Below are 24896 nucleotides of genomic sequence, written 5' to 3' on the forward strand. Positions count from 1 at the left end.
AATGTAGCAGGGAGATGAGTGTGTGGCCAGGATGGTGTGGGTCTTTGATGATACTGCCAGCTTTTTTGAGGCAGCGACTGCGATAAATCCCCTCGATGGAAGGAAGTTCAGAGCCGATGATGGACTGGGCAGTGTTTACTACTTTTTGTAGTCTTTTCCTCTCCAGGGCGCTCAAATTGCCGAACCAAGCCACGATGCAACCGGTCAGCATACTCTCTACTGTGCACCTGTAGAAGTTAGAGAGAGTCTTCTTTGACAGACAGACTCTCCGTAATCTTCTCAGGAAGTAGGCGGTGATGAGCTTTCTTGATAATTGCATTAGTGTTCTCGGACCAGGAAAGATCTTCAGAGATGTGCACGCCCAGGAATTTGAAGCTCTTAACCCTTTCAACCATCGACCCATTGATATAAATGGGGCTGTGGGTTCCCCTCCTTCTCCTTCCAAAGTCCACAATCAGTTCCTTGGTTTTGCTGGTGTTGAGGGCCAGGTTATTGCGCTGGCACCATATGGGCAGTTGCTCGATCTCTCTTCTATATTCTGACTCATCCCCATCAGTGATACGTCCCACAACAGTGGTGTCGTCAGCGAACTTGATGATGGAGTTCGCACTGTGACTGGCTACGCAGTCATGAGTATAGCAGGGGGCTGAGCACGCAGCCTTGAGGTGCTCCTGTGCTGATAGTTATCGAGGCTGATACGTTTCCACCAATACGAACAGACTGGTCTGTGAGTGAGGAAGTCGAGGATCCAATTGCAGAGGGATGCGCAGAGACCCAGTTCTGCGAGTTTGGTAACCAGCTTGGAGGGGATGATTGTGTTAAATGCCGAGCTGTAATCGTTGAATAAAAGCCTGACATATGAGTTTTTGTTGTCCAAGTGGTCCAGAGCGGAGTGGAGGGCCAGCGAGATCGCATCCTCCGTTGACCTGTTGTGGCGGTAAGCGAACTGCAGTGGGTCCAGGTTTTTGTCGAGGTAGGAGTTGATTTGCTCCATGATCAACCTCTCAACCTCCATGATCAACCACTAGGAGCAATTTACAGAGCCAATTAACCTACAAACCATTGGAATGTGGGAAGCATCTAGCGCACCCGGAGAAAACCCACGTGGTCACAGGGAGAATGTACCAACTCTGTACCGACAGCACCCGTTGTCAGGATCGAACCCGGGTCTCTGGCCTTCTAAGGAAGCAACTCTATCACCGTGCCATTGTGCCACCTATGTATTGTTAACAATGTGTCTTGGGTATGCACTAGAGCCAATAGGCATAAGAGCTTTAACTTAAGGTTTTTCCATAAATTATTAACAGGAATTGTTTATGGTCCAATGACCCTTGAACTCGGAGGTCATGTTAACATCACCTGTGAGAAGACGGGATACAGGGCAATACTTGAGTTCAAGCTGAAGGTTAGTTGACAGTTTCCTTCACTTTAGTTCAGAATAAATTTGGATATTCTCTTGTAATTTAACTCTAAATGTTAGCAAACCAATTTTCTGTTTGGAAATTAAGGGGGTAAAAAAGTAAAACTTGTATTTACATCTTCCATTCAGAGAGCACGAGACAGTGTTATCTAGAAGTAATGCTGTAAGCAGACTTTAGAACCATGATTCCAGCTGGCTAAACTAGTCATGCAAGGCTCTGGTATCCAATCTGATAGTTGATCTGACAAGGCATTGCATGGTCAGTTTGTCATTTTGAATTTCACTGTTTAGTTTAGTTTAGAGATATAACGTGGCCCTTTACACATTGAGTTCGCACCAATCATCGATCTCCTGTTCACACTTGTTCCATCCTACCACAAAGGACAATGTACAGAAGGCAATCACCCTACAAATCTACACGTCTTAGGGATGTATGAGGAAACTAGAGCACCCGGAGATCGCCCACCTGGTCACAGGGAGAATGTACAAACTCCACACAGACAGCTCCCGTCGACAGGATCAAACTCAGGGTCGCTGCCGCTGTAAGGCAGTAACTCTACCGCTGCACCATCGTGCTGCCTGTCCACCCACTGTTTTGCAACATCTCAGTTTAATGGCAACATCTGTGTAGAAAGGAAGGATAGTTGGGAGTTTCAGTTTTCCATCAACTATCTTTTAGGATTTTTGTTCCAGATTACCCAGAAATACATCCTTGATCAATAGTGCTAAATATTTTCTATAAGGTGGAGGGAGTTTCAGAAGCAGAGGACAATGCAGTGATACATCTTCACATTGCTTTTAATCTAAAGTAAAACTGTTTAATGCTTCTTACTGAAACGATAAGAAAGCTGATGGGAGGTTTGGGAGGGTTAGCTCATTAAACCAATGGCCTTCACTTTCCCTGTATGATGTGTATTTGCACGAATATAATGTACTTTGGAATGAAACAAATGATTGCTGAGAGTCTCTGACTCAACTCTACTGAAGTGTGGAAGTTGGCAGTATTATATCAACTCTGATTTATCGGCACAAAGAAATATATAATGCCATGGTTTTTCCTTCAGTATAATCAAAAATGTTATTGTCTCCAGCCATTTTTAGGCAGCAACAATAATGTTAACCAGATTTTTGGAAAGATCAAGCTGGGATCAGAGGTTTTAGCCAACCTGGAAGGACATTGGGTGAGTAGTGTGAATGAGTAAGTGAGAATGAGTAAGTACACAAATGGGAGAGAATTTGTGCAATTGATTTTAATTGGAAAGAATATGGTTCAATGGTACTTTATTGTCACATGTGTCTTGCTGCAGTAAAATTTCTTTTTTGCATACAGTTTAGTAAAAATCTTACAATGCATAGGCACATTCATACATATATAGAAGAGTGTGAGAATAGTGGATTGCACTGAGCTAGTACACAAGAGTCACCACGTCTCCAGTACCATCTTGTACCCTTCAAGTTCGGAGTAGTTAAAAATGTAGAGTATTCACTTGGCAATAAAGGCCCGTTGTCCTGGCGACAGCAATGGATCGGAGCTGAAAGGTCGGCCTAGCCAAGCGACGTTGTCCATGTCCTCCACCACTCTGTGCCACTGCAGGCCACGTCTGATCTGCGCACACTGCCTTTTCGAGCGCCGCCTGATCTAATTGAGCCCCCGACTGCAGCAGGGCCTCCAACAGCCCATCGATCTGGACATCTCGGCCGCGACACCGTGAACGCGCTGTCCCTCACCTCACACGGCCACCGCTCGACCTCCCGCAGCCAACCTCAGAACCGCCTGAGCGCTTCCTGTGTGCGGGAGGTGAGCCCCCAGCCCCCTCATTGAAGGATTATGAAACTCAGCAGAAAGCAGATATTCTCAAAAATGTGATTTGTGATTATTTGGAAGAGTTCAAATCAAACGAGTTTAGTTTGGTTTCAAAGGTCTTTTATTGTCATGTGTACCAATTAACACGAATTACCATTCAGCCATACTAAAAACAAAAAGCAACAAGACACACAACTACATAAAGGTTAACATAAACATCCACCACAGCGGATTCCCCACATTCCTCACTGTGATGGACGTTCAATAACGTCCAATCTTCTTCCACTTTATTCTCCCGCGGTCGGGGCAGTCAAACCATCCGTCGGGGCAGTCGAAGCTCCCGCAGCTTGGAGCTCCCGAAGTCGGTCTCTTACAAGAGACCGCGAGCTACACGATGTTAAAGTCCGCAGGCTCCCGCGGTTGGAGCTCAGAGGTCGATCTGTGGCAAAGGGATCGCGAGCTCCACAACGGTAAGTCCGCAGCTCCCAAATCGATCTCCAGCAAAGGCCGCCAATTCCTCGATGTTAGGCCGCAGTGCGGACAGAGATACGATACGGGAAAAAATCACATCTCCGTCGAGATAAGAGATTTTAAAAATGTTTCCCACCCCCCACCCCCACATAAAACAAGCTAAAGAACACTAAACACATACATTTAACACATACTATTAAAACAACAAAGAAGGGACAGACTGACTGTTGGTGAGGCAGCCATTGCTGGCGCCACCCGGTGGAAGGAATTGTCACGTGTACCAAGGTACATTGAAAATCTTTTGTAGCGGGCTAGCCAGTCAGCGGAAAGACAATACATGATTATAATCGAACCATCCACAGTGTACAGATACATGATAAAGGGAATAATGCTTAGTGCAAGTTAAAGTCCAATTAAAAATAGTCCGAGGATCTCCAATGAGGTAGATGGCAGATCAGGACCACTCTCTAATTGTTAATAATGTGTTTCAGTTGCCTGATAACAGCTGGGAAGAAACTGTCCCTGAATCTGAAGGTATGCATTTTCACACTTCTGTATCTCTTGCCTGATGAGAGAGGGGAGTAGGGGGACTGAGGCTTGTCCTTGATTATGCTGGTGGCCTTGCCGAGGTAGCAGGAAGTGCAGATGGAGTCAATGAATGGGCGGTAGGTTTGTGCGATAGTCTCGGCTGCGTCCGCAATTCTCTGTCATTTCTTGCGGTCTTGGATGGAGCTCTTCCCAAATCATGCTGCGATGCATCCCGATTTAAAACTTTCTGTGGTGCAATTTAAGCTACTTCATAATATTTGTTACATTTTTGTAAGTATGTTTTTTTGAGATGATTAATTAATTAATTTCCATTTTCTTCTTTAATCTACAGGACGGTGAAGTGATTATCAATGATAAAAAGACAGGACTATCAGAAATATTCTGGAACCCTACATCTGACATCCGACAACAGAGATTAACACGGTGCACTGTCCTCTTTGATGAGCAGCAGAGCATGGAATCTGAAAAGTGAGGTCCTTTTCTTGCCTCACCCATAAGAGTTTACTTTCCATTCATCTCCCTTTAACATTTTAAGTTTCTGCTATATCTCGTGTTATTGCGTATAACAATGTATTCTGGAGCTAATTGCCAATGTCTGTTCTTTGGGTCACGGAAGGATTTCAGGTGCTGTTTTGTGCAGTTCTACTGTTTAGCAAACTGTTCTTTTGCCAAGATGTGCATGGACGGGTTGGGCCGAAGGGTCTGTTTCCATTCTATATGACTATGAGAGGCTGGATGGAGTGGGTTTGTTTTGTTTGAAGCAGAGAAGGCTCAGAGGGAACTTAACTGGACCATACAAAATCATTACAGTCATAGACCGGAGAAATAGAAACCTTTCCCCATGACAGAGCTGTCTTTGACTGGAGGACAGAGGCTTAAATGTGTGGACGATGAGGGTTAGAGAGGATCTGATGAAAAATTGTTTTAACCAAAGGGTGTTACGTTCAAGAACATGCTGCCTGCGGAGATAGTGGAGGCAGGTTCTAGTGTTTCAGTGTCTAGATTGAGCCCTTGAATTCTGAAGTTAAGGACCAAATTTTGGTCAATGGGACAGACATAAATTGCTGGAGTAACTCAGCGGGCCAGTCAGCATCTCAGAAGAATATGGAGAGGTGACATTTCGGATTGGGATTCTTCTTCAGAATGTAGAAGACTTCGAGTCTGAAGATGGGTCTATCTTTGGTATAAACCAACATTGCAGTTCATTTTTATTTCTGGTAAATAGGATTAGTTTAGAAAGGTTCTTCGTGATCAGCTTATGATCTTCATGATCAGAACCACGCCACAGTGCATAGTTGAAATTACACTGTGATGTGTCTTCAACTTTCCATTCATTAAGAAGATGCACATCAACCTTGAGATGTTCTGATCCAGTTAAAGTTTCACCGTTGGTTTAAAGGCACGTTGAAGCCAGGAGATGCAACACCTTGATCTTGAATTAGGTGCATTGTTCTCTGTCAACCTATAGATGTGGGAGGATCTACCAAACTCCATAAAAAGAACACCTGTACACTCGTTCTATCGCACACACTAGGGACAATTTACAGAAGCCAATTGCAGTGCCCTCCATAATGTTTGGGACAAAGACCCATCATTTATTTATTTGCCTATGTACTCCACAATTTGAGATTTGTAATAGAAAAAAATCACATGTGGTTAAAGTGCACATTGTCAGATTTTATTAAAGGCAATTTTAATACAATTTGGTTTCACCATGTAGAAATTACAGCTGTGTTTATACATAGTCCCCCCCCCCCTCCCCCCATTTCAGGGCACCATAATGTTTGGGACACATGGCTTCACATGCGTTTGTACTTACTCAGGTGTGTTTAATTGCCTCCTTAATGCAGGTATAAGAGAGCTCTCAGTACCTAGTCTTTCCTCCAGTCTTCCATCACCTTTGGAAACTTTTATTGCTGTTTATCAACACGAGGACCAAAGTTGTGCCAATGAGTCAAAGAAGCTATTATGACCGCCGGGGAGATGGCCAGCCCTGCCGGCAGTCTGTTCGTTTTTTCATCTTTTGTTATTTTTAGTGTCTGTTAAGAGTTTGTTTTAATGTACTTCGGTTTGTTTTATGTTGGGGGGAGGGTGGGGGGGGATCAGGGGAAACTTTTTTTCAAGTTCTTACCTTCCCGGAGATGTGATTGATTTTCGGATCACATTCTCCGGACTCTGCGGCCTACCATCGCTGGAGCTGGGAGCCGTCTCGGACTGTCCTGAGCCCCACCACGGGGCGCGGACTTAACATCGGAGCGGATCCCTTGCCTGGGATCGCTCCCACCGTGGCCTGTGGACTTACCATCAAGGGCTCGCAGTCTCGGGAGAGGTTAGTCGGGAGCTCCAACGCCGCAGAAGGTTCAACCAGCCCCGACGCGAGGTTCTATTGCCGGGCGCGGGGGAGCTGACAACCCCCCAATACAGGAGCTGAACACCTCGACGCGGAGGGCCCGAACACTGCCGACTATGGGAGTCAAGATCGTCCCGTCAACGGAGGGCTCGAGGCCCCCAACTGAGGAAGAACAACAGGAAGGACTTGAACTTTATTTCGCCTTCCATCACAGTGAGGAATGTGTAGGAGTCACTGTGGTGGATGTTCACGTTAAAATGTATTTTTAAGTCTGTTGCTTTTAATTGTATGACCGACCTGGCCAGTGAAATTCCTCGTATGTTGCAAAACATACTTGGCGAATAAAATCTGATTCTGATTCTGATGAGACTAAGAAACAAAAATAAAACTGTTAGAGACATCAGCCAAACCTTACGCTTACCAAAATCGACTATTTGAAATATAATTAAGAGAGCTATAATTAAGAAGAAAGAGAGCACTGGTGAGCTTACTAATCACAAAGGGACTGGCAGGCCAAGGAAGACCTCCACAGCTGATGACAGAAGAATTCTCTCTATAATAAAGAAAAAAAAACAAACACCTGTCTGACAGATCAGAAACACGGAGTCAGGTGTGGATTTGTCAATGACAACTGTTCGCAGAAGACTTCATGAACAGAAATACAAATACAAAAAACATTATGAGCATGACTGCAAGATGCAAACCACTGGTTAGCCGCAAAAATAGGATGGCCAGGTAACAGTTTGCCAAGAAGTACTTAAAAGAGCAACCACAGTTCTGGAAAAAGGTCTTGTGGACAGATGAGATGAAGATTAACTTATATCAGTGATGGCAAGAGCAAAGTATGGAGGAGAGAAGGAACTGCCCAAGATCCAAAGCATACCACCTCATCTGTGAAACACAATGCTGGGGGTGTTATGGCCTGGGCATGTATGAATGTACGGGCTCACTTATCTTCATTGATGATACAACTGCTGATGGCAGTAGCATAATGAATTCTGAAGTGTATAGACACATCCTATCTGCTCAAGTTCAAACAATGCCTCAAAACTCCTTGGCCGGCGGTTCATTCTACAGCAAGCCAATGATCCCAAACATACTGCTAAAGCAACAAAGGAATTTTTCAAAGCTAAAAAATGGTCAATTCTTGAGTGGCCAAGTCAATCATCCGATCTGAACCCAATTGAGCATGACTTTTATATGCTGAAGAGAAAACTGAAGGGAACTTGCCTCCAAAACAAGCATAAGCTAAAGATGGTGCAATACAGGCCTGGAAGAGCATGATTTAAATATTAAACATGACTACTTTCATTTACATGACACTTTTGTGTCCCAAACATTATGGTGCCCTGAAATGGGGGGACTATGTATAAACACTGCTGTAATTTCTACATGGTGAAACCAAAATGTATAAAAATGGCTTTCATTAAAATCTGATAATGTGCACTTTAACCACATGTGATTTTTTTCTATTACAAATCTCAAATTGTGGAGCACAGAGGCAAATAAATAAATGACGGGTCTTTGTCCCAAACTTTATGGAGGGCACTGTGACCTACTAACCCGTATAGCTTTGGAGTATGAGAGGAAACGGGAGCACCCAGAGAAAACCCATGTGACCACAGGGAGAATGTACAGATTCCATACAGACAGCACCCATAGTCAAGATCGAACCCGGGTCTCTGGTACTGTAAGGCAGCAACTCTGCCACTGCAACACTGTGTCGCACTTATACTCTGAGCTTCGTGAACAAGGAATTTCATAGCACCCTGGTGCATATGACAATAAACTAATCTGAATCTGAATGGATGCCAGATACTTTAAAATTCATCTGCCTTTCAATTCCATTGAGCTTTCTATGTGGAAAGCCTTAAAGGAGGACCTGTCCTACATATTGCGTGGGATCATATACAGCCCAGCACAACAGACCAGGTTTTCACCAGCAGAATTAACATGGTAGCATTCAATTCAAACCTAGAAGCAAGCTGTACCAAAACGTGGTATAAATTTTCCACAGCAATTAATAGCGGCGAGCACCCACATTGAAAGCCAGTTCACTTTATTTTGCAAGTTTCAGGAAATTGCATAATTATATGGGTAGAATTTCTCCAAATTATTTGAAAGTGTTAGGCTCAATATCTTCCTGTAGGTACTGGCTTGACGCCTCATTAAAGCTTAAACTGAGCGTAAGTGCAGCAAGGTGAAGGGCTGGGCGATTGAATGCTTTAACGATGATAAATTAGCTTCACTAACGTGTAACAGTGGCAGATTTGCAGCATAAATCTGGACTTAATCCTGACTTGACTCTCGGGACCAGCAAAGCAAGAAGGGGCTTTGCACTGCTCTGCAACACTGGCCTAGCATCACACCATTCTTTTTGATACTGACTTTTACTGGTCACCTGCTTCCGGTTAACAAGGGTTAATTAAAATAAATGGGTGCAGGCGGTGGTGTCAGATTCTTTTCCAAGATTACAGCCAGTTTCCTGCTAGATATAAAGGAACCAAAAAAATAAAATAAACTACAGATGCTGGCAACCAAAATAAAAACATAAAGAGCTGAAAATACTCAGCAAAACATGCAGTATCCTTGGAGAGGGTTAGCGATTATGATGAATTATATGTGATGAATTATTGCCCTTCTCTCTTCACAGATGTTGCCAGACCTGCATTACTTTTTTACTTGAAGTGTGCTGCTCATTTGGAACTAACATCAATCTCCATAGCTGGAGCAAGAGAATTCACATGATTCCTTGTCCACAATATGATAAGCTGAATTGCCTTACTGTTGACTCATGCAATAGGTTCCTGCCAAGGTGGAAGAGAGAAAAAGAAATGGTCAGGACAGCAGGCATCCTTGATAATACTTCCAGCCTTCTTGATGCAATGCACAATTAAGATAGATTGAATGGAGGGAAAGTGACGAGCCTGTGATGGACTGGGCTGTGTTCGCCACTCTGCAGGTTCAGGCTGTCAAACTGTCCTGGCATGGTACAGTTGCCATACCAGGCTGACATGCATCACGTCAGAATACTTTCTCGAGCACATCTGTAAAAGTTCAAGAGATTCACCAGATACACACTGAATCTTCTCAAGACATTCAGAAAGAAAATACACCAATGCTTTGTTGATGTCTGTGTCGTTGTGAAGGGGCCAGGTTAGGTTGCTGTTGATGTGGAAGCCGAGGAACTTGAGGCTGTCGACCATCTCTCCAGTGGTTCTGTTGAGATTGTGTTCACCCTCCCACCAACCACCAACTCAGCTTCTTCAGGCAACCAAACTCTTTTGTCTTACTGACATTAAGGACTAGATTGTTGCTCTGACACCAATACTCAATCTTCCCAACCTCTGTCTGTACTCTGCCTCATCATCGTTGATGTGGCCAACAGTGGTGTCATCAACATCCTTAATGATAGAGTTGCCGTTGTTCTTGGGCATACTGTCGTGGCCCTGTAGGAGGCAGACCAGGGGAATGAAAGCACAAATGCAAGAGCCATTAATTAATTAAATCCAAGAAACCCTTCTTTACCTACAGGGTGAATATACTGTGGGATTTGCAACTGTAGGAAGCTATCAAGACAAATTGACAAATTCATGATCTCCAATTTACTTTCTTGTAGCCGGTGCACTCGCTCTCGCTCTCTCACTCTCGTGCTCTTGCTCTCTCTCACACACTCTCACTCTCGCTACTCGTTTTCTTTGACTACCTTGATGTACTGTACATTTTGACTGGATAACACACAAAACAACGTTTTTCACTGCATTTCTGTACACGTGACAATAATAAGCCAATACCAGATATTCTTTGAAAAGAGAGCTAGATAAGTATGTGGGGGAGCAAGGTGTAGAAGGTTATCATTGAGCCAGCTTTACGTGGAACACCAACATGCAGAACTGAGCAATGTGTTTCTCTACTGCAAATTGATGTAAAACAAACATCTTCTGTATGTAGAAACAAAGAACCGCATATGGTGATTTATACCAAAGTTAGACACAAACCGCTGGAGTAACTCCGCAGGTCTGGCAGTATCTCTGCAGAAAAAGGATGGGTGACATTTTAGGGTCGGATCTAAAGAAGGGTCCTGACCTGAAATGTCACCCATCCTTTTTCTCTAGAGATGGAGCCTGACCTGCTGAGATTCTCCAGCATTTTGTGCTTGCTGTCTCTATGTCATGTTTTTTTGAGAACAGGCCAAAAGATCATTTCCTTTTCACTTTTGAGTTGTAGAATTAAACTACAGCTCTGCTACATTTCTGCCTTCGCCTTAAGCGTGCAAAAGCAGAAATCCTGAGTTGTAGCTTCATTCTACATCTCAGAAGTGAAACGGAAATAATCTTTTGGCTTGTTCAAGTGCCTTCACTTTCCTGCAGAGTACATGATTAATTAGCTGCAGTGCATCGGGATTCCCGCAGGACTGAATAGATAATTCACAATGATCTTGCCCAGATCTGTGCGTTCCCATGTAGAGATAGTTTTTCAGTTATTCCAGTCAGCAGCATAGATGCACAGCCTTTTTATCTTGCATAAATAATTATACTTTTAAGTATTATGATGTCTGGTTACACTGGCATTCAGAGAATCCTTTCCTGTATAACCAAAGACCAGGGGTGACACGGTGGGGCAGTAGTAGAGTTGCTTACAGCGCCAGACGCCCGGGTTCGATCCTGATTATGGGTGATGTCTGCATGGAGTTTGTACCTTCTTCCTGTGACCGCATGGATTTTCTCCGGCTGCTCCGGTTTTCACCAACTCTCCAAAGACGTACAGGTTTGTAGGTTAATTGGCTTCGGCAAAAATTGTAAAATGTCCCTAATGTGTACGAGTGTGTTAGTGTACAGAGTGTGCGCTGGTCAGTGTGGACTACGTGGGCCGAAGGGCCTGTTTCCGCACTGTATCGCTAAACTAAACTAATAGTATCATGATGCATCACTGCAACAGAAAATTGCACAGGATTTTAAAAGGTGGCTGCTAATACTCCTGCAATATGTGCATTTAGAAACAAATTAATTATGTCTTACCTATTCCAGAGAACATCAGATATTTCCTCTACTATTTAAAGAATATGGAGACCTTGTGGTATTTTAGTTGACAGTCCTTCCTGGCCAAACACTAAAGCAGGTTAACCAGTCTTTTATCCAATAATAATGTGTGGAGGCACAAGGAATTGCAGACGCGGGAATCTTGAGGGAAAACACAAAGTGCTGACATTACTCAGTGGGTCGGGGGGGGGGGGGGGGGGGGGGGAGGTTCATTGACAGATAGGTGGAGTAAGTGACTAAAAAGGTGAAAAGGATGTCAGAGATACGGAGTGAAATGTGCAGCCAGAGGGATGGATATAAATGTGAGGGGTGGGAAATAGTAGGGGAAATTGGTGCACGTCAAGCTGGAACTGGAGGAATAGCACCTAATTTTCCGCATGGGTAGCTCACAACCCAACAGTATGAACAGTGTTCTACAATTTCAGGTAACACTCTCCCCCTCCCCCTGTCCTGTGCCCCCTATCCCACTGCACACTCATTTCTTCCTCTCTGCCTCTGGCTTTACAATTCACTTTGCTTCTCTGCTTATCCGACACCCTTTCGTCTCCTTTTCATCTCTAACCTTTGCCCATCCATCAGCCAGTCAACCCCCCCCCCCCCCCTCCCCCTCACCTGTGTCCACCTCTCACTTGTCAGGTTATACTCCACTCCCACCACTTTTCCGGCTTTCTCCCCTCCCTACTGTAATTGGTCTGAAAAAGGGTTCTGACCCAAAATGCCACCACTCCATCGACAGATGCTGCCTGACCCACTGAGTTCTTCCAGCACTCTGTATTTTACTAAAGCAGATGAACTATTCTTTTATCCAACGATAATATGTGGCATCTTGTGCATGTGAGTTTGTTGTTTTGCCAAAGGAGCAAACCTTCTAGGGTTTGGTAAAATTCAGTGTCACCAAAGGGTTTGTTTTTTAACGTCAACAATCATAAATCTCTTTCTTGAAAAATATATGTACTATGTTCTATGAAGTGAGAACATCTGAGATCTAAAGCCATAACTTGCAGATTCCCAATCAGGAGTGTCATCCAACAAGACACAGCAAATGGCCAATGGATCACGTGTAGGCAGAGGAGATTAGATTAATTTAGCATCATAAACAAAGGCCCAAAGTGCTGGAGTCATTTAGCGGGTCCAGCGACATCTGTGGGGAACATGGATGTGACCTTTCAGATTGGGAACATTCTTCGGTCTGAAGAAGGGTCCTGACCCAAAACATCATCTATCCAGAAATGCAGCCTGACCCACTGAGATACTCCAACATTTTGTGTTTATTTTTGTAAAACAGCATCTGCAATTCCCTGTATCTACATCTCAAGTTTGCATCATGTTCGACACAGATATTGTGAATCAAAGGGCCTGTTCCTGTGCTGTTCTGTGTTTTATGTTTTGAGAACAGCTTGCGAGGACTTAGTCATACAGCGTGGAAACAGTGGGCGAGACGGTCCAACTCGCCCACACCGACCCATCTGTCCTGGTCCCACCTGCCTGCGTTTGGCCCTTATTCCTCTGGACCTGTCCTATCCATGTAGCTGTCTAAATGTTTCTTGAATGTTGCGGCTTCTTGAAGGACTTGTTTAATTTTCATTATCTGTCTCTGTCTTCCTTGTGACCATCTCCTTAGACTGTGGCAGCATGTAACGCGAGCGATACACAACAAGGACCAGCATGAAGCCACGAGAGAGAAGTTCGTACTGGAAGAAGCCCAGCGACAAGCTGCCAAACGGCGGAAATCCAAGGAAGAAGAATGGATGCCTCGCTTGTTTGAGCATGATCTGATTACGGGAGAGTGGCAATATAAATACGCAGAGTAAGCCTTCGAAACGTTACTTCCACTCCTGCTCGCCTTATGCAAGTAGAATTAGTCAGCGTATTGACATCATTTGTTAAGTGAAATATTGATAAAATTATTGTTTGCTGGAAAAATTCATTTACTTTTAAACTTTCTGAAATACTCCCAACAAACACAAAATTGTATTCCGTTATATCAGTTTGAGGGTTTGAACCCAGCTTAAGAATTAGTTTGCAAATTTTTTAATGGTGTTAGTAAAATTGTTGGAGGTTATTTTAAAAAAAAACTGATTTGGTTACTAGTGTTCTTTTAGGAGATAAAATCTGCAATCCTTACCTGGATGTTAACTTTTGAAACATCCTTAACTAAGGATGTTTCAAAAATACTTATTAAGGTGTTACTCTGAAGGCATGACTCTGAAAGCATTGATGCTTACAGCGTAATTATTTTCTCATTGTGGCCGACTGCGTATGGGCGGCGAGCGGCGGCGCATGGTTACGCACGGTGACGTAATCATGCGTCACCACGCGCTACATGTATGAGGTCAGGACGCCTGTGTGCGACCATAATACGCCCGTGTGCATACGCAGTACGTCAAGCCGGAGGCGCGCGAAGATTTTGTGCCCCACAAAATCCTGGAGCGCCGCGCGATACCGTGTGCAATTCCATACCCCTCCGCGCTTCTCCATGCAACCGTCCCGCGCGGCCCACACGCTACCCGTGCGTCTCAACGCGACGACGGGGTCGCATAAATGGCACGTGAATGACAGCCAAGTGGGACAGGCCCTTTAGTCTTCTGTTGTGGAGTTTAGTGCAGCACCTGGTTCATTGGGTCTGTTGTGATTCATTCAAACAGCTTAATTCATAGTCCAGATAAAGTCATAGGGTTATACAGCGTGGAAACAGGCCCTTTGGCCCAACTTGCCCAGGCCGACCATAATGTCCCATCTGACCGTCTCCCTCTAAACATTTCCTATTTAAGTGCTTGTCCAAATGTCTCTTAAATGTTGTCATTGTACTTTACTCACCCTCCTCCAGCAGATTGTTCCACACACCCACCACCCTCTGTGTGAAAAGTTGCCCCTGGGGATCCGACCAAATCTTTCCCCTCTCACCTGACATCCTCCTGGTTGGTTTGTGCAGTTTGCTCTGTAAAAATCTGCAGGTTCCGCAGTATTTGAGGAGAAGAGAGTTCTCCCAAAGTCTTCACAGACGTTCCTTGCTGCACAGTGGTTAACATCTTAAAAGTTCACTTAGCTCAATAGTTCCGTGGTACTTTATTACCACATGTACCTTGGTGAGGTGAAATTAGTTTTTCTGCACACAGTTTACATTTTAGGGACACAGTGCGGAAACAGGACATTTGGCCCACCGAGTCCGTGCCGACCAGCAATCACCCAGTACACTAGCACTATCCTACACATGAGGGGCAATTTGCAATTTTACCAAAGCCGATTGACCTACACCATGTACGTTCTTAGTAGCCGACACAAAGTGTAATTTAGGATTTTACAGGGTATGAAATGACTCTGCAAATTGTGTATAAAGCATTTTGAATGTTTCTGGAGACGTGATGAAGTCTACCAGCTTCATGTCCTTTACTTTAATTTTGTTCCCTCCTCTTGGTTTCAGTCATTTTGCAGCATGGCCACAACTGACTTCATCAGATTCAGATTGGTTAATTGTCACATACACCTGGGAGCAATAATATTCTTCAGTTTAGATTAGTTTAGATTAGACACAACATGGAAACAGGCCCTTCGGCCCACTAAATCCACCCTGACCATCGACCACCCGTTCACACTAGTTCTATGTTATCCCAATTTCTCATCCACTCCCTAGGGGCAATTTACAGAGACCAATTAACCTACAGACCCGCATGTCTTTGAGAAAACCAACACAGACCTGGAGGAAAACTACGCGGTCACGGGGAGAGCATGCATACTCCACATAGAGAGCACCAAAGGTCAGGATCGAACCTGGGTCTCTGGCGCTGCGAGGCAGTAGCTCTACCACCTATTCACATGAAGCTCACAGAATAAACAGTATACATGCAGTCATGATAAAACATGTAAGTTGTGTATTAAGTTAATGTAAGTACTTTGCCTCAAACTAATTGTGTAGCATATTTTCTTGCATGCAGCACCAGGCCCTGGGATCCACTGAATGACCTCATTCAATATGAGAAAGAAGGTGTCATCCAGTCAAAAGTTTGGCACCGCACTCCAATGGTACGTTCTGCCAGTATAATTAGTCTCAGTAACCAAGGGGCAAGGAAAGACAGTTACAAGCGTCAGGTAGGTTTTAAGATTGAATCATGTAAAACCTATTGTTACTGGTGCTCGTCAACATCTCAAGCAGTTATTTTATCCTCTTCACCTTCCCATCACTCACTCTTACCAATCGGTCAAGAATGAAGTTGGTTTGTTTGATACTATTGGTTTTTCAGATGCTATCCCCCTCCTCCCCCCTACTCAGCAAACCTCAAAGGAAATGTACCTCAAAGGGGCTTTCGTCTTCAGAATAAAATAACTACTGTGGGCTTTTACCTCCTGAATTTTAGTCCTAATTTAAGTGGTATCTACAAGGAGAGGTTCGTTCATGTTAAAAGAGCAGAATGAGGCCATTTGGCCCATTGAGTCTCCTCCGACATTCAATCATGGCTGATCTATCCTTCCCTCTCAACCCCATTCACCTATCCTCCCCATAACCCCTGACGGCCTTATCCATGAAGGCAGATGAGATTAATTTAAACTGGCGTTGTGCTCGGCACAGACATTGTGGGCCAAAGGGCCTGGTCCTGAGCCGTACAGTTCTATGTTCCATTTGCAAAATGGGTGCAACATAACAAAAATGTCGGTACTTCTTCGGTCCACCGAATGCCAGTGAAGTATGGCAGAACGTATATTGTTTCATCTTAGACCTTCTCTCCACCTCCATCATTCCAGTGCCTGCCCAAGCCTCCCTTCTCTCTTTCAGAGATCCCCAGTGACGAGCAGTAGTGCCTTTATTCCACACAATGGGATCTAAACTGTAACACCCAGGGTGGCGGAACTAGTAATGAGTAGTGTTTGTGCACAACTGTGGGTAAGAAGCTACATTCTGTACCGAATCACGGAGTGCCGTGTCCCAGCATATTGTCATGTTTCATTTGTGACGTTTTACTGAAACATTTTTTAATGTGAATAATGACTCGTGAATGCTGTACATCATGAAGTTACATACTTTCCTAAATGTTAAAACTTATTTTCCATTCTCAGGGTCTGCACTTCATTTGTGAGAGACCAGGTTCTTGGATGTCCTTGATAGTATGATAGTGAATTAACTTAAATCTGCTGCAGTCCGTGTGATGAACGTGCGTCCATATTAGTTGTCCAGTTGATAATTCCAAGATTTAGTCGTGCTCCATTGAAACATTGGCTAGCGTCTGTCCAAGCTGAGATGTAGTGTGATTGGGAGGCCACGGTGTGTCCATCCATACAGCTGCTGCTGTTGTTGTCCTTCCAGATTTTTCAAAATGTTGAGCTGAGATTTGGCCAATAGCCAAGATAGACACAAAGTGCTGGAGTGACTCAGCGAGTCCAGCAACATCTCTGGAGGAAACGGATGGGTGACATTTCGGGTCAGGACCTTTCTTCAAATTTCAGATTGGCGAATAGCCAACATGGATTCCCACCTAAGTTAGGTTACAAATCCATAAAACAACAATTAATCAATCTTCGCCCAATCAGTAAGCAAGATATAGATAAAAAAGAAATGTCCCAGGCCAAACATTCATTGTAAACAATACCTATTCAAACAAGTGTGTCTGAACAAGTGCCTAAACTGCTGGTTTGTCAATATTGACTGATAAATCCTGTGCTATTCTGATTGCGTACAGTGCCCTCCATAATGTTTGGGACAAAGACCCATCATTTATTTATTTGCCTCTGTACTCCACAATTTGAGATTTGTAATAGAACAAAAATCACATGTGGTTAAAGTGCACATTGTCAGATTTTAATAAAGGCCATTTTTATACATTTTGGTTTCACCATGTAGAAATTACAGCAGTGTTTATACATATGGTGCATTCAGAAAGTATTCAGACCCATTCACATTTTCCACATTTTGTTACATTACAGCCTTATTCTAAAATGGATTCAATTATTTTTTTCTTATCATCATTCTACACGCAATACCCCATAATAAAAAAGCGAAAACAGGTGTTTAGAAATGTTAGCTATTGGGTTTTAAACGCGAGATGGTGATAGTTTAATTTCCTGTATGAGGAAATCAAATCTTGGACAAATAGATGGTCATCTATATTTTTTAAAATTGTAGCCATTAATAAATCAGTTTAAACAAAGAAACATTTTTTGGAATACCTAACAAAGATAAATTGTTTAGAAACAATGAATCTGATATGATCATTTTAGAGTTGACCTTGGAGCACAGATTTAAGGTGAGAGGGGAAAGATTTAATAGGGACCTGAGGGACAACATTTTCACACAGAGGGTGGTGGGTATATGAGGAGGAAGTGGTTGAGGCAGGTACAATAACAACAAAGACACTTGGACAAGTACATGGATAGGATAGGTTTAGAGAGTCATAGGCCAAACATCTGGGACTAGCGTGGATGGGGCATCTTGGTTGGTATGGACAAGTTGGGCCAAAGGGCCCGTTTCCATGCTGTATGACTCAAGAAAATCATGAGTGGCATAGATCGCCTGAATCTTTATTCCCGGGCTAGGGTTGTCCAAAACTGGAAGATCCAGGTTTAAGGTGAGAAAGGGGAGCGGAGAAATGAACTCAAGGTCTGAGTGGAAGTTTTTTTTTCACACCGAAGGTAATGAATATTTCGAGTAAGTTGCCGATAGGATGTGGTAAGGCAGATACTATTAGAACGTTGAGAAGGTGTTTCCATGCATAGGAAAAGAGTAGCGGGACCTGCATTAATGTGAACAAATGGAGTTGGCGTGGTTGGGTATCGGGTGGTGTGGATGAGGAGGGTCATTTCTGTGCTGTACGATCCTCTGGTCTGTGATCCCATGATAATTCCCTTGCGCATTAGCCAGCTAAAAGGCGTGAGGCTTATTTTGTGCTCTGTCATTGCTCTAGGTCTCTGTGCCAAAGAGAATCCGGAGTAAACCCAGTGGGAAGCCGAGTCCTGAGAGTGGTTGCTCCAGCCCAGAACTCGACCGACAGGACTCCTCCGAGAGTGAAAGTGTGTATGGACTCTTCTTGCTTCTCCTTCCGCCAAACCTCTTTTATTTCACTCTTTAACTTACTTCCTCACTCACTAATCAAGGTATATTTAACTGAGTGTGTAGAAGGAACTGTAGACACTGGTTTATACCAAAGATAGACACAAGGTGCTGAAGTAACTCAGCGGATCAGGCAGCATCCCTGGAGAAAATGGATGAGTGATGATTCAGATTGGAACCCTTCGTCAGACGGAAAGTTGAGTGGGTGGCTGGGGGGAAGGAACTGAGGTAGGAAAGGGCCAGAACAAATTGGGGCCGCCAGTAGATGACCAAGGAAGGGATGGAACCCATAATGGCCCATTGTGGCTGGGCAAAAGGTGGTAATCAGAGGCATGCGAACAGCGGGATTGGTAGGATGACTAGGGTAGGGGGGAGAGAGGGAATGCAGACGTTATTTGAAATTAGAGAAACACATCGTTTATAACGTTGGGTTGTGGGTTGTTTAATTGAGTTCAACTCCATGCTCTATTCGAATACTATTTTACAAGGAAACACCACCTCAGCACAGATCTGTGGCATTGTCCAGGCACCACTTTATGCTCCACAATTTATTGAAAAGGATTAGCTGGACATGCCGTTCCCAAACCATTTCACTTTAAAAGTCAAGAGAAAGTCAAGATGGTTTAATTGTCTTGCATACTGATAATGGAACCAAATAAATACTTGCAGCAGCATAGGCCAGCAAAGGCAATACACACTGATAATGTATAATAAACAAAATACAAATTAATTCAATCCACTACTATACTCGTGCAACAAACCCAAAGTCCTAAATATAAACAAAGACAGCCCTTGCAGTTCATAGTTGAGGTTAGCATTGTGTTCATGAGCCCGTGGTTTTCTAGAGGAAGCTGATGGTCACAGTTTTAACATTCAGAGTTAAGGGTAGCGGTGCCTATTTTTACTTTTTATGGGTTTCCTCGTAAAGATATTTAGACACATCCTATCTGCTTGTCCTCTGTACATTGCCCCTAGTGCGTAGGGAGTGGGTGCGAAAGTGGAATAACATAGAACGAGTGTGAAGGGGTGATTGATGGTCGGCGTGGACTCATTGGGCCGAAGGGCCTGTTAACATGCTGCATCTCTGAACTAACATTTCTCACTGCCACAGCAGCAGAAATTCCCAAGTGTTTAACAACTGACAACATGTATCCCTGCTGGCTTCACCTTGCCGTTACCTTTCCAGCCCCACATTGCACTCTAGTCCTCTAACTCGGAGGCAACGCAGTGGTGCAGAGGTGGAGCTGCTGCCTAACAACGCCAGAGACCCGGCTTCGATCCTGACTACGGGCGCTGTCTGTGTGGAGTTTGTACGTTCTCCCGGCTTTCTCCAGGTGATCTGGTCTCCTCCCACACCCCAAAGACGTGGAGGTTTATAGGTTAATTGGCTTTGGTTAAAAAAAAGGTAAATTGTCCCTTGTGTGAAGGATTGTGCTAGTGCACGGGGTGATCACTGGTCGGCGCAGACTCAATGGGCTGAAGGGCTTGTTTCTGTGCTGTATGTCTAGTGTCTGGCCTGTTGTGCTCTCTCACTGCATCTAACCAGCATGGCAGCTTTATCTCTAGCGACATAAGCTCTAAGTACTGGAATTCCCTCCATCTCAACCTCTCCGTGTAAACCCACAGATTTTTATCGCCAACGCTCTGAATATCTCCTTTTTTTAAAAACCTGAGCAGCAATGTTGCTTGGATTGTTTGCTTGGCGTTCTGCGGACATTCGAGTGTGGTGAGGACGTGATGAGCGATTCCTGTAACAAGGAACTGCAGATGCTGGTTAACGGACAGAAGGACACAAAGTGCTGAAGTAACTCAGTGCGTCAGGCAGCAACTCTGGAGAACATGCATAGATGACGTTTTGGGTCAGACCTATCCATATTCTCCAGAGATGCTGCCTGACCTCCTAGAGTCATACAGCACAGAAACAGGCCCTTCGGCCTAACTTGTCCACACCGACCAACATGGCCCATCTACAATAGTCCCACCACCCTGAATTTGGCCCATATCTCACAAAGCCCATCCCATCCATGTACCTAAGTACTTCTTAAAAGTTGCGATTGTACCTCCTCCGGCAGTTCATTCCATGCACTCAGACCCTTTGTGTAAAAAAAAGTTATCCTTCAGTTTCCTATTAAATTTTACCTCCCTCACCTTAAACCTATGTCCTCTGCTTCTCAATTCCCCTGCTCTGGGCAAGAAACTCTGCGTTTACCCTTTCTATTCCTCTCATGATTTTGTACACCTCTGTAAGATCACTGTTCATCCACCTGCGCTCCAAGGAATAGAGTCCTAATCTGCCCAACCTCTCTCTCCAGCTCAGGCCCGTGAGTCCTGGCAACATCCTCGTAAATCTTCTCTGCACCAGTTCCAGCTGATGAGTTCCTCCAGCAACTTGTGCCCTGATGAGAGACGGCTGCTATAGCCTCCTCGTGTTGGCTCTGCCGTGTGTGTCTCGCTTCACTGTGATGCATTCTGTGCTTTTCTCACAGAACAAAAGACGGGGAAGCACAGCACGAGACTGAGGAAGAAAACAAGTGATCTCAACGAACTACTTGGTGCCATAGATTCAATAAAGCGTACACAAGAGGAGATCAACAGGTAAGAGGCGGAGTGCTAAATGTAGGGCAGGGTTGGATGGTGGATTGATGCCTGTTTCTGCAGACGGAGATCCTGATCTCAGCTCGTGTAGGAAGGAACCCCAGCTGCTGGTTTGTACCGAAGATACACACAAAGTGCTGGAGTAACTCAGCGGGTCAGACAGCATCTCAGGAGAAAATGGACAGCTGGTGCTTCAGGTCGGAATCCTTCTTCAGACTGAAAGTAGTCGTGGAGGGGGGGGGAATAAACTGAGAAAAGGGCAGAACAAATCAGGGCCAGCAACAGATGACCTCAGGAAGGATGGAGCCCATTATGGGGAGGAAGGGTGAAGGGCCATTGTGCGCTCCATCCTTCCCTGAGGCCCTCTGTCGCCGGACCTGATTTACCCATCCCAATCCCCACTTTCAGTCTGAATAAGGGTTTCTACCCTTAACGTCACCTTTTTTTTCATCCAGAAATGATCACTTCACCCGCTGAGTTATTCCTCTTCCTCCTCATATTTGCCCTCTCGTCCTCTCATGATCTTATGCACCTCTATAAGCACCCCTCATCCATCTGCGCTCTATGGAATAGAAAAAGCTCTAGCCTGCTCAACCTCGCCCTGTAGCTCATGCCCTTGAGTCCTGGCATCATCCTCGTAAATCTTCTCTGCACCCTTTCCAGTTTAACAGGGTGGCCAAAACTGATCACAATACTCTAAATGTGGTTTCAGCAATGTCTTCTACAGCTGTAACATGACCTCACAACTTCTTTACCCAATACTTTGACTGATGAAAGCCTTCTCGATCACCCTCTCCACCTGTGACGCCACTTTCAAGGAAAGTTATCTTCTTTCCCTCCCCTTGCGTTGTATCCACCGCCCCTCATCAGGTTCCCTCTTCCCTGCTCCCACCCTACCTTTTTCTCCCATCTCACGCCGTGAACGGTCAGATCCTCCTCGGTTACTCTGCTACCTTGCTGATTTTTAACTTTGAGGCAGATGAAAAGGTCACATTGTTGGCAAGAGATTTTTAGCAAATGATAGACTGCTGTAAACGTATGCACCCAACCAATATTTGATTAAGATCGACCTTTTTTCGGAGGCAGATAACACCGACGGAAATATTTGTTTATTGAACCTGGTGCAATGCATATATCTTGGACTAAGTGGCGTTTGAATTCTTTGTTTAGAAGTCTGGCAGCTCTACGAAATCGAACTTCAGTAAGCCAGACCAACACGAATCGCCACTTTTTGCAACTGCGGGACTACCTGGTGATTCTCTTCCTCATCCTGCTTCAGATAACTGTTAATTACTTGTTCAATTAACCATGACCTGACCAAATGAAGCCATAGAAGGAGGCAACAGGGCTGGATGTCCTGAGCGGGGATTTCTTCAGCGGGTGTGGATTGCCGCGTACAGGCACCAGGCAAGCTGTTGGACCTGGTGTGCTTCACATTTGATAACAAAGTGCTTTCAAAACATTTCCTTGTGTGTACAGAATATCCATAAGCTTACTCACGTATCTGGCAATGAGCCACAACGCTTTAAAGACACTCCGTGCGTGCTGCGGCTCCATACTTAGTTGCAAGAATCGATTTTTTTCCAGCTTCTTTAGTAAGGCCAGTTTTAGCATAAGCCATATACTAAATTATGTGTAAGTATTAAAATACCAGTAACGGCACAAATGCTCACCTGACATATCAGCGCGCACTTGCAGCTATTTCTGAATGCTGTTTCTGCCATTCCCTTTCGCAATCACTGCTTTGTATATGAATGTTACAGCCCTTTAAGAGAGTCACGTGAGCATAGCGGTCTCGTTCGTTGCAGACGCACTCACTTTCAGCAGGGTCCAAGGTATATTTGTACTTTAAAAAGTATTCTGGCGGGGCAGAATGTTGAAGAGGGCTGGAGCAGTGCCTTCTGGAAGACTTCACACCAGTGTTCAGGATTTGCTAACAACGTGTTGGGGCTGTGCCATAGAGGGGGAAAAAAGCCTTAACATTCCACTTTAGTCGTTAAGTTCATTTAACGCATCGTGATATTATACTGCCATTAATACCCATGTGGTAGCTTGTAAAACCAGATTGTATTCTGACTTTTGTTGTAAAAAATGGTTCCAAACAAGTGTAGTTTTTTTTTAACTTTTGCGTTAGTTATTCTTGTTTCCTGGCTGTCAGTAACTTTATTTTGTCCATTCCAACTGGTCACAGAACTGGACTGTAATTTTGATTTCTGGGTGTTCAATCCAAAAGTGATTTTGTGCACATAAAGTACCACGTATAAACTAGAATCTCAGCAATTGTTATTGTTGCAGCAACCTATGGTAACTGTTTGGAAAAAACCCACAGATTATGCCTAAAAGGATATTGTTGTGCTTTTTTTTTTACATATTGAAAGTTGAACACATGATTAAAGATAGCCATTGATGGAATCATGTAAATGTTTTATCGATGTACCTAAGTATTTATTTGTGAAACAACCTTTTGTTGTACTAAGATTTATCAAACTACTTTGTTTCCATAAATTCTGCATTTTCTCACAATGTTGACTTAACCAATAAATATCGAAACAAGTGTCCACGGCACCACGAGCACTTCAACGTACTTCCCCGGTGAGGTTGCCTTCATCTGGGGAAAGGTTTCTAAACACAGTATGGTCACAGTTTTGGTGATGGTAGCAAGCTGGTGACAAGGTATGGAATGTTGGGTTTCACTCAATAACCACTTGTGCAAGCACGCTCTTTGTAAAATGATATTTATGATCACTAATTTAATAAAGATCTGTGATCCCTACTGCAACCACGTGGCCTGTTGGTGAATCTTTCTGCAGAGTGAGAGCTTTTTTTTTAATGATCAATCATGTTCATAAGTTATAGGAACGGATAAGGCCATTCGGCCCATCAAATCTACTCCACCATTCAAACTGATCTATCTTTCCCTCTCAGCCCTCTTCCCCTGCCTTTCCCCATTATCCCTGACACCCTTACCTGTCAAGTATCTGTGAATCTCAGCCTTCAAAATACTCTTTAAAAATTGTCTATTAAAGATGACACCTTGGAGCAAGCAGTCAATGGTCCTCAAAGCTTGTGGGGTTTCAAGAGTGGTAAGTCCATTCAATATTTTCAATATAAATCAAATCAAGAAAAGAAGCAAAAATGGAGAAAAATCACCTGCAGAGAATGCATTGTTTACATTTGCATTCACAACGTGTGTTCGTCTTTAGACTTTAGAGATACAGCGTGGAAACGAGGCCACTGAGCAAATTAATCTACAAACCTGTACGTCTTTGGAGTGGGAGGAATCTGGAACACCCGGAGAAAACTCACTCGGTTACAGGGAAGAACGTACAAACCGTATACTGACAGTACCCAAGTTCAGGATAGAACCCGGGTCTCTGGCACTGTAAGGCAGCAACTCTACCACTGCCCACTGTGCTGCTCTTGTATGTCTTGCAGCTAGAACACACAGGGTTGAAGTTTCCAAACTGTGTAATGATGGTTCTAAAAGGTCGGTGGTCGAGATGTTCCATTCGGAAATGCGATCCACCCCATCATCAAAAATGATCCTTGGGGTGATTGTGCACAATAGTATATTTTTCTCTCGCACTATGCTGGTTGCTTTTTAAGCCTTACAGACCCGCGTTACCTCGTTA

The 24896-nt window shown here is 44.1% G+C and overlaps 1 protein-coding gene across 13 annotated transcripts in view; it reads left to right on the forward strand.

Annotated features, from left to right (window-relative positions):
• osbpl8 (oxysterol binding protein like 8) overlaps positions 1-24046 on the forward strand; it is a 169847-nt gene extending 145801 nt beyond the window's left edge. For 10 of the 13 annotated variants that reach the window (XM_033037977.1, XM_033037985.1, XM_033037980.1 and 7 more), the window contains 8 exons: positions 1308-1405; positions 2512-2601; positions 4576-4712; positions 13255-13440; positions 15566-15719; positions 18524-18629; positions 21156-21264; positions 22435-24046. In XM_033037977.1, coding sequence (XP_032893868.1) covers positions 1308-1405; positions 2512-2601; positions 4576-4712; positions 13255-13440; positions 15566-15719; positions 18524-18629; positions 21156-21264; positions 22435-22570 — 1016 coding nt within the window. In that variant the 3' untranslated portion in view covers positions 22571-24046. The remainder of the gene's footprint in view (positions 1-1307; positions 1406-2511; positions 2602-4575; positions 4713-13254; positions 13441-15565; positions 15720-18523; positions 18630-21155; positions 21265-22434) is intronic. The other 3 variants (XM_033037978.1, XM_033037989.1, XM_033037988.1) reach the window with 2 other exon arrangements.
• Positions 24047-24896: the final 850 nt, after the last annotated feature.

This window comes from Amblyraja radiata, chromosome 19 (assembly GCF_010909765.2).
Source record: "Amblyraja radiata isolate CabotCenter1 chromosome 19, sAmbRad1.1.pri, whole genome shotgun sequence".
In the NCBI taxonomy this organism is placed as follows: domain Eukaryota; kingdom Metazoa; phylum Chordata; class Chondrichthyes; order Rajiformes; family Rajidae; genus Amblyraja; species Amblyraja radiata.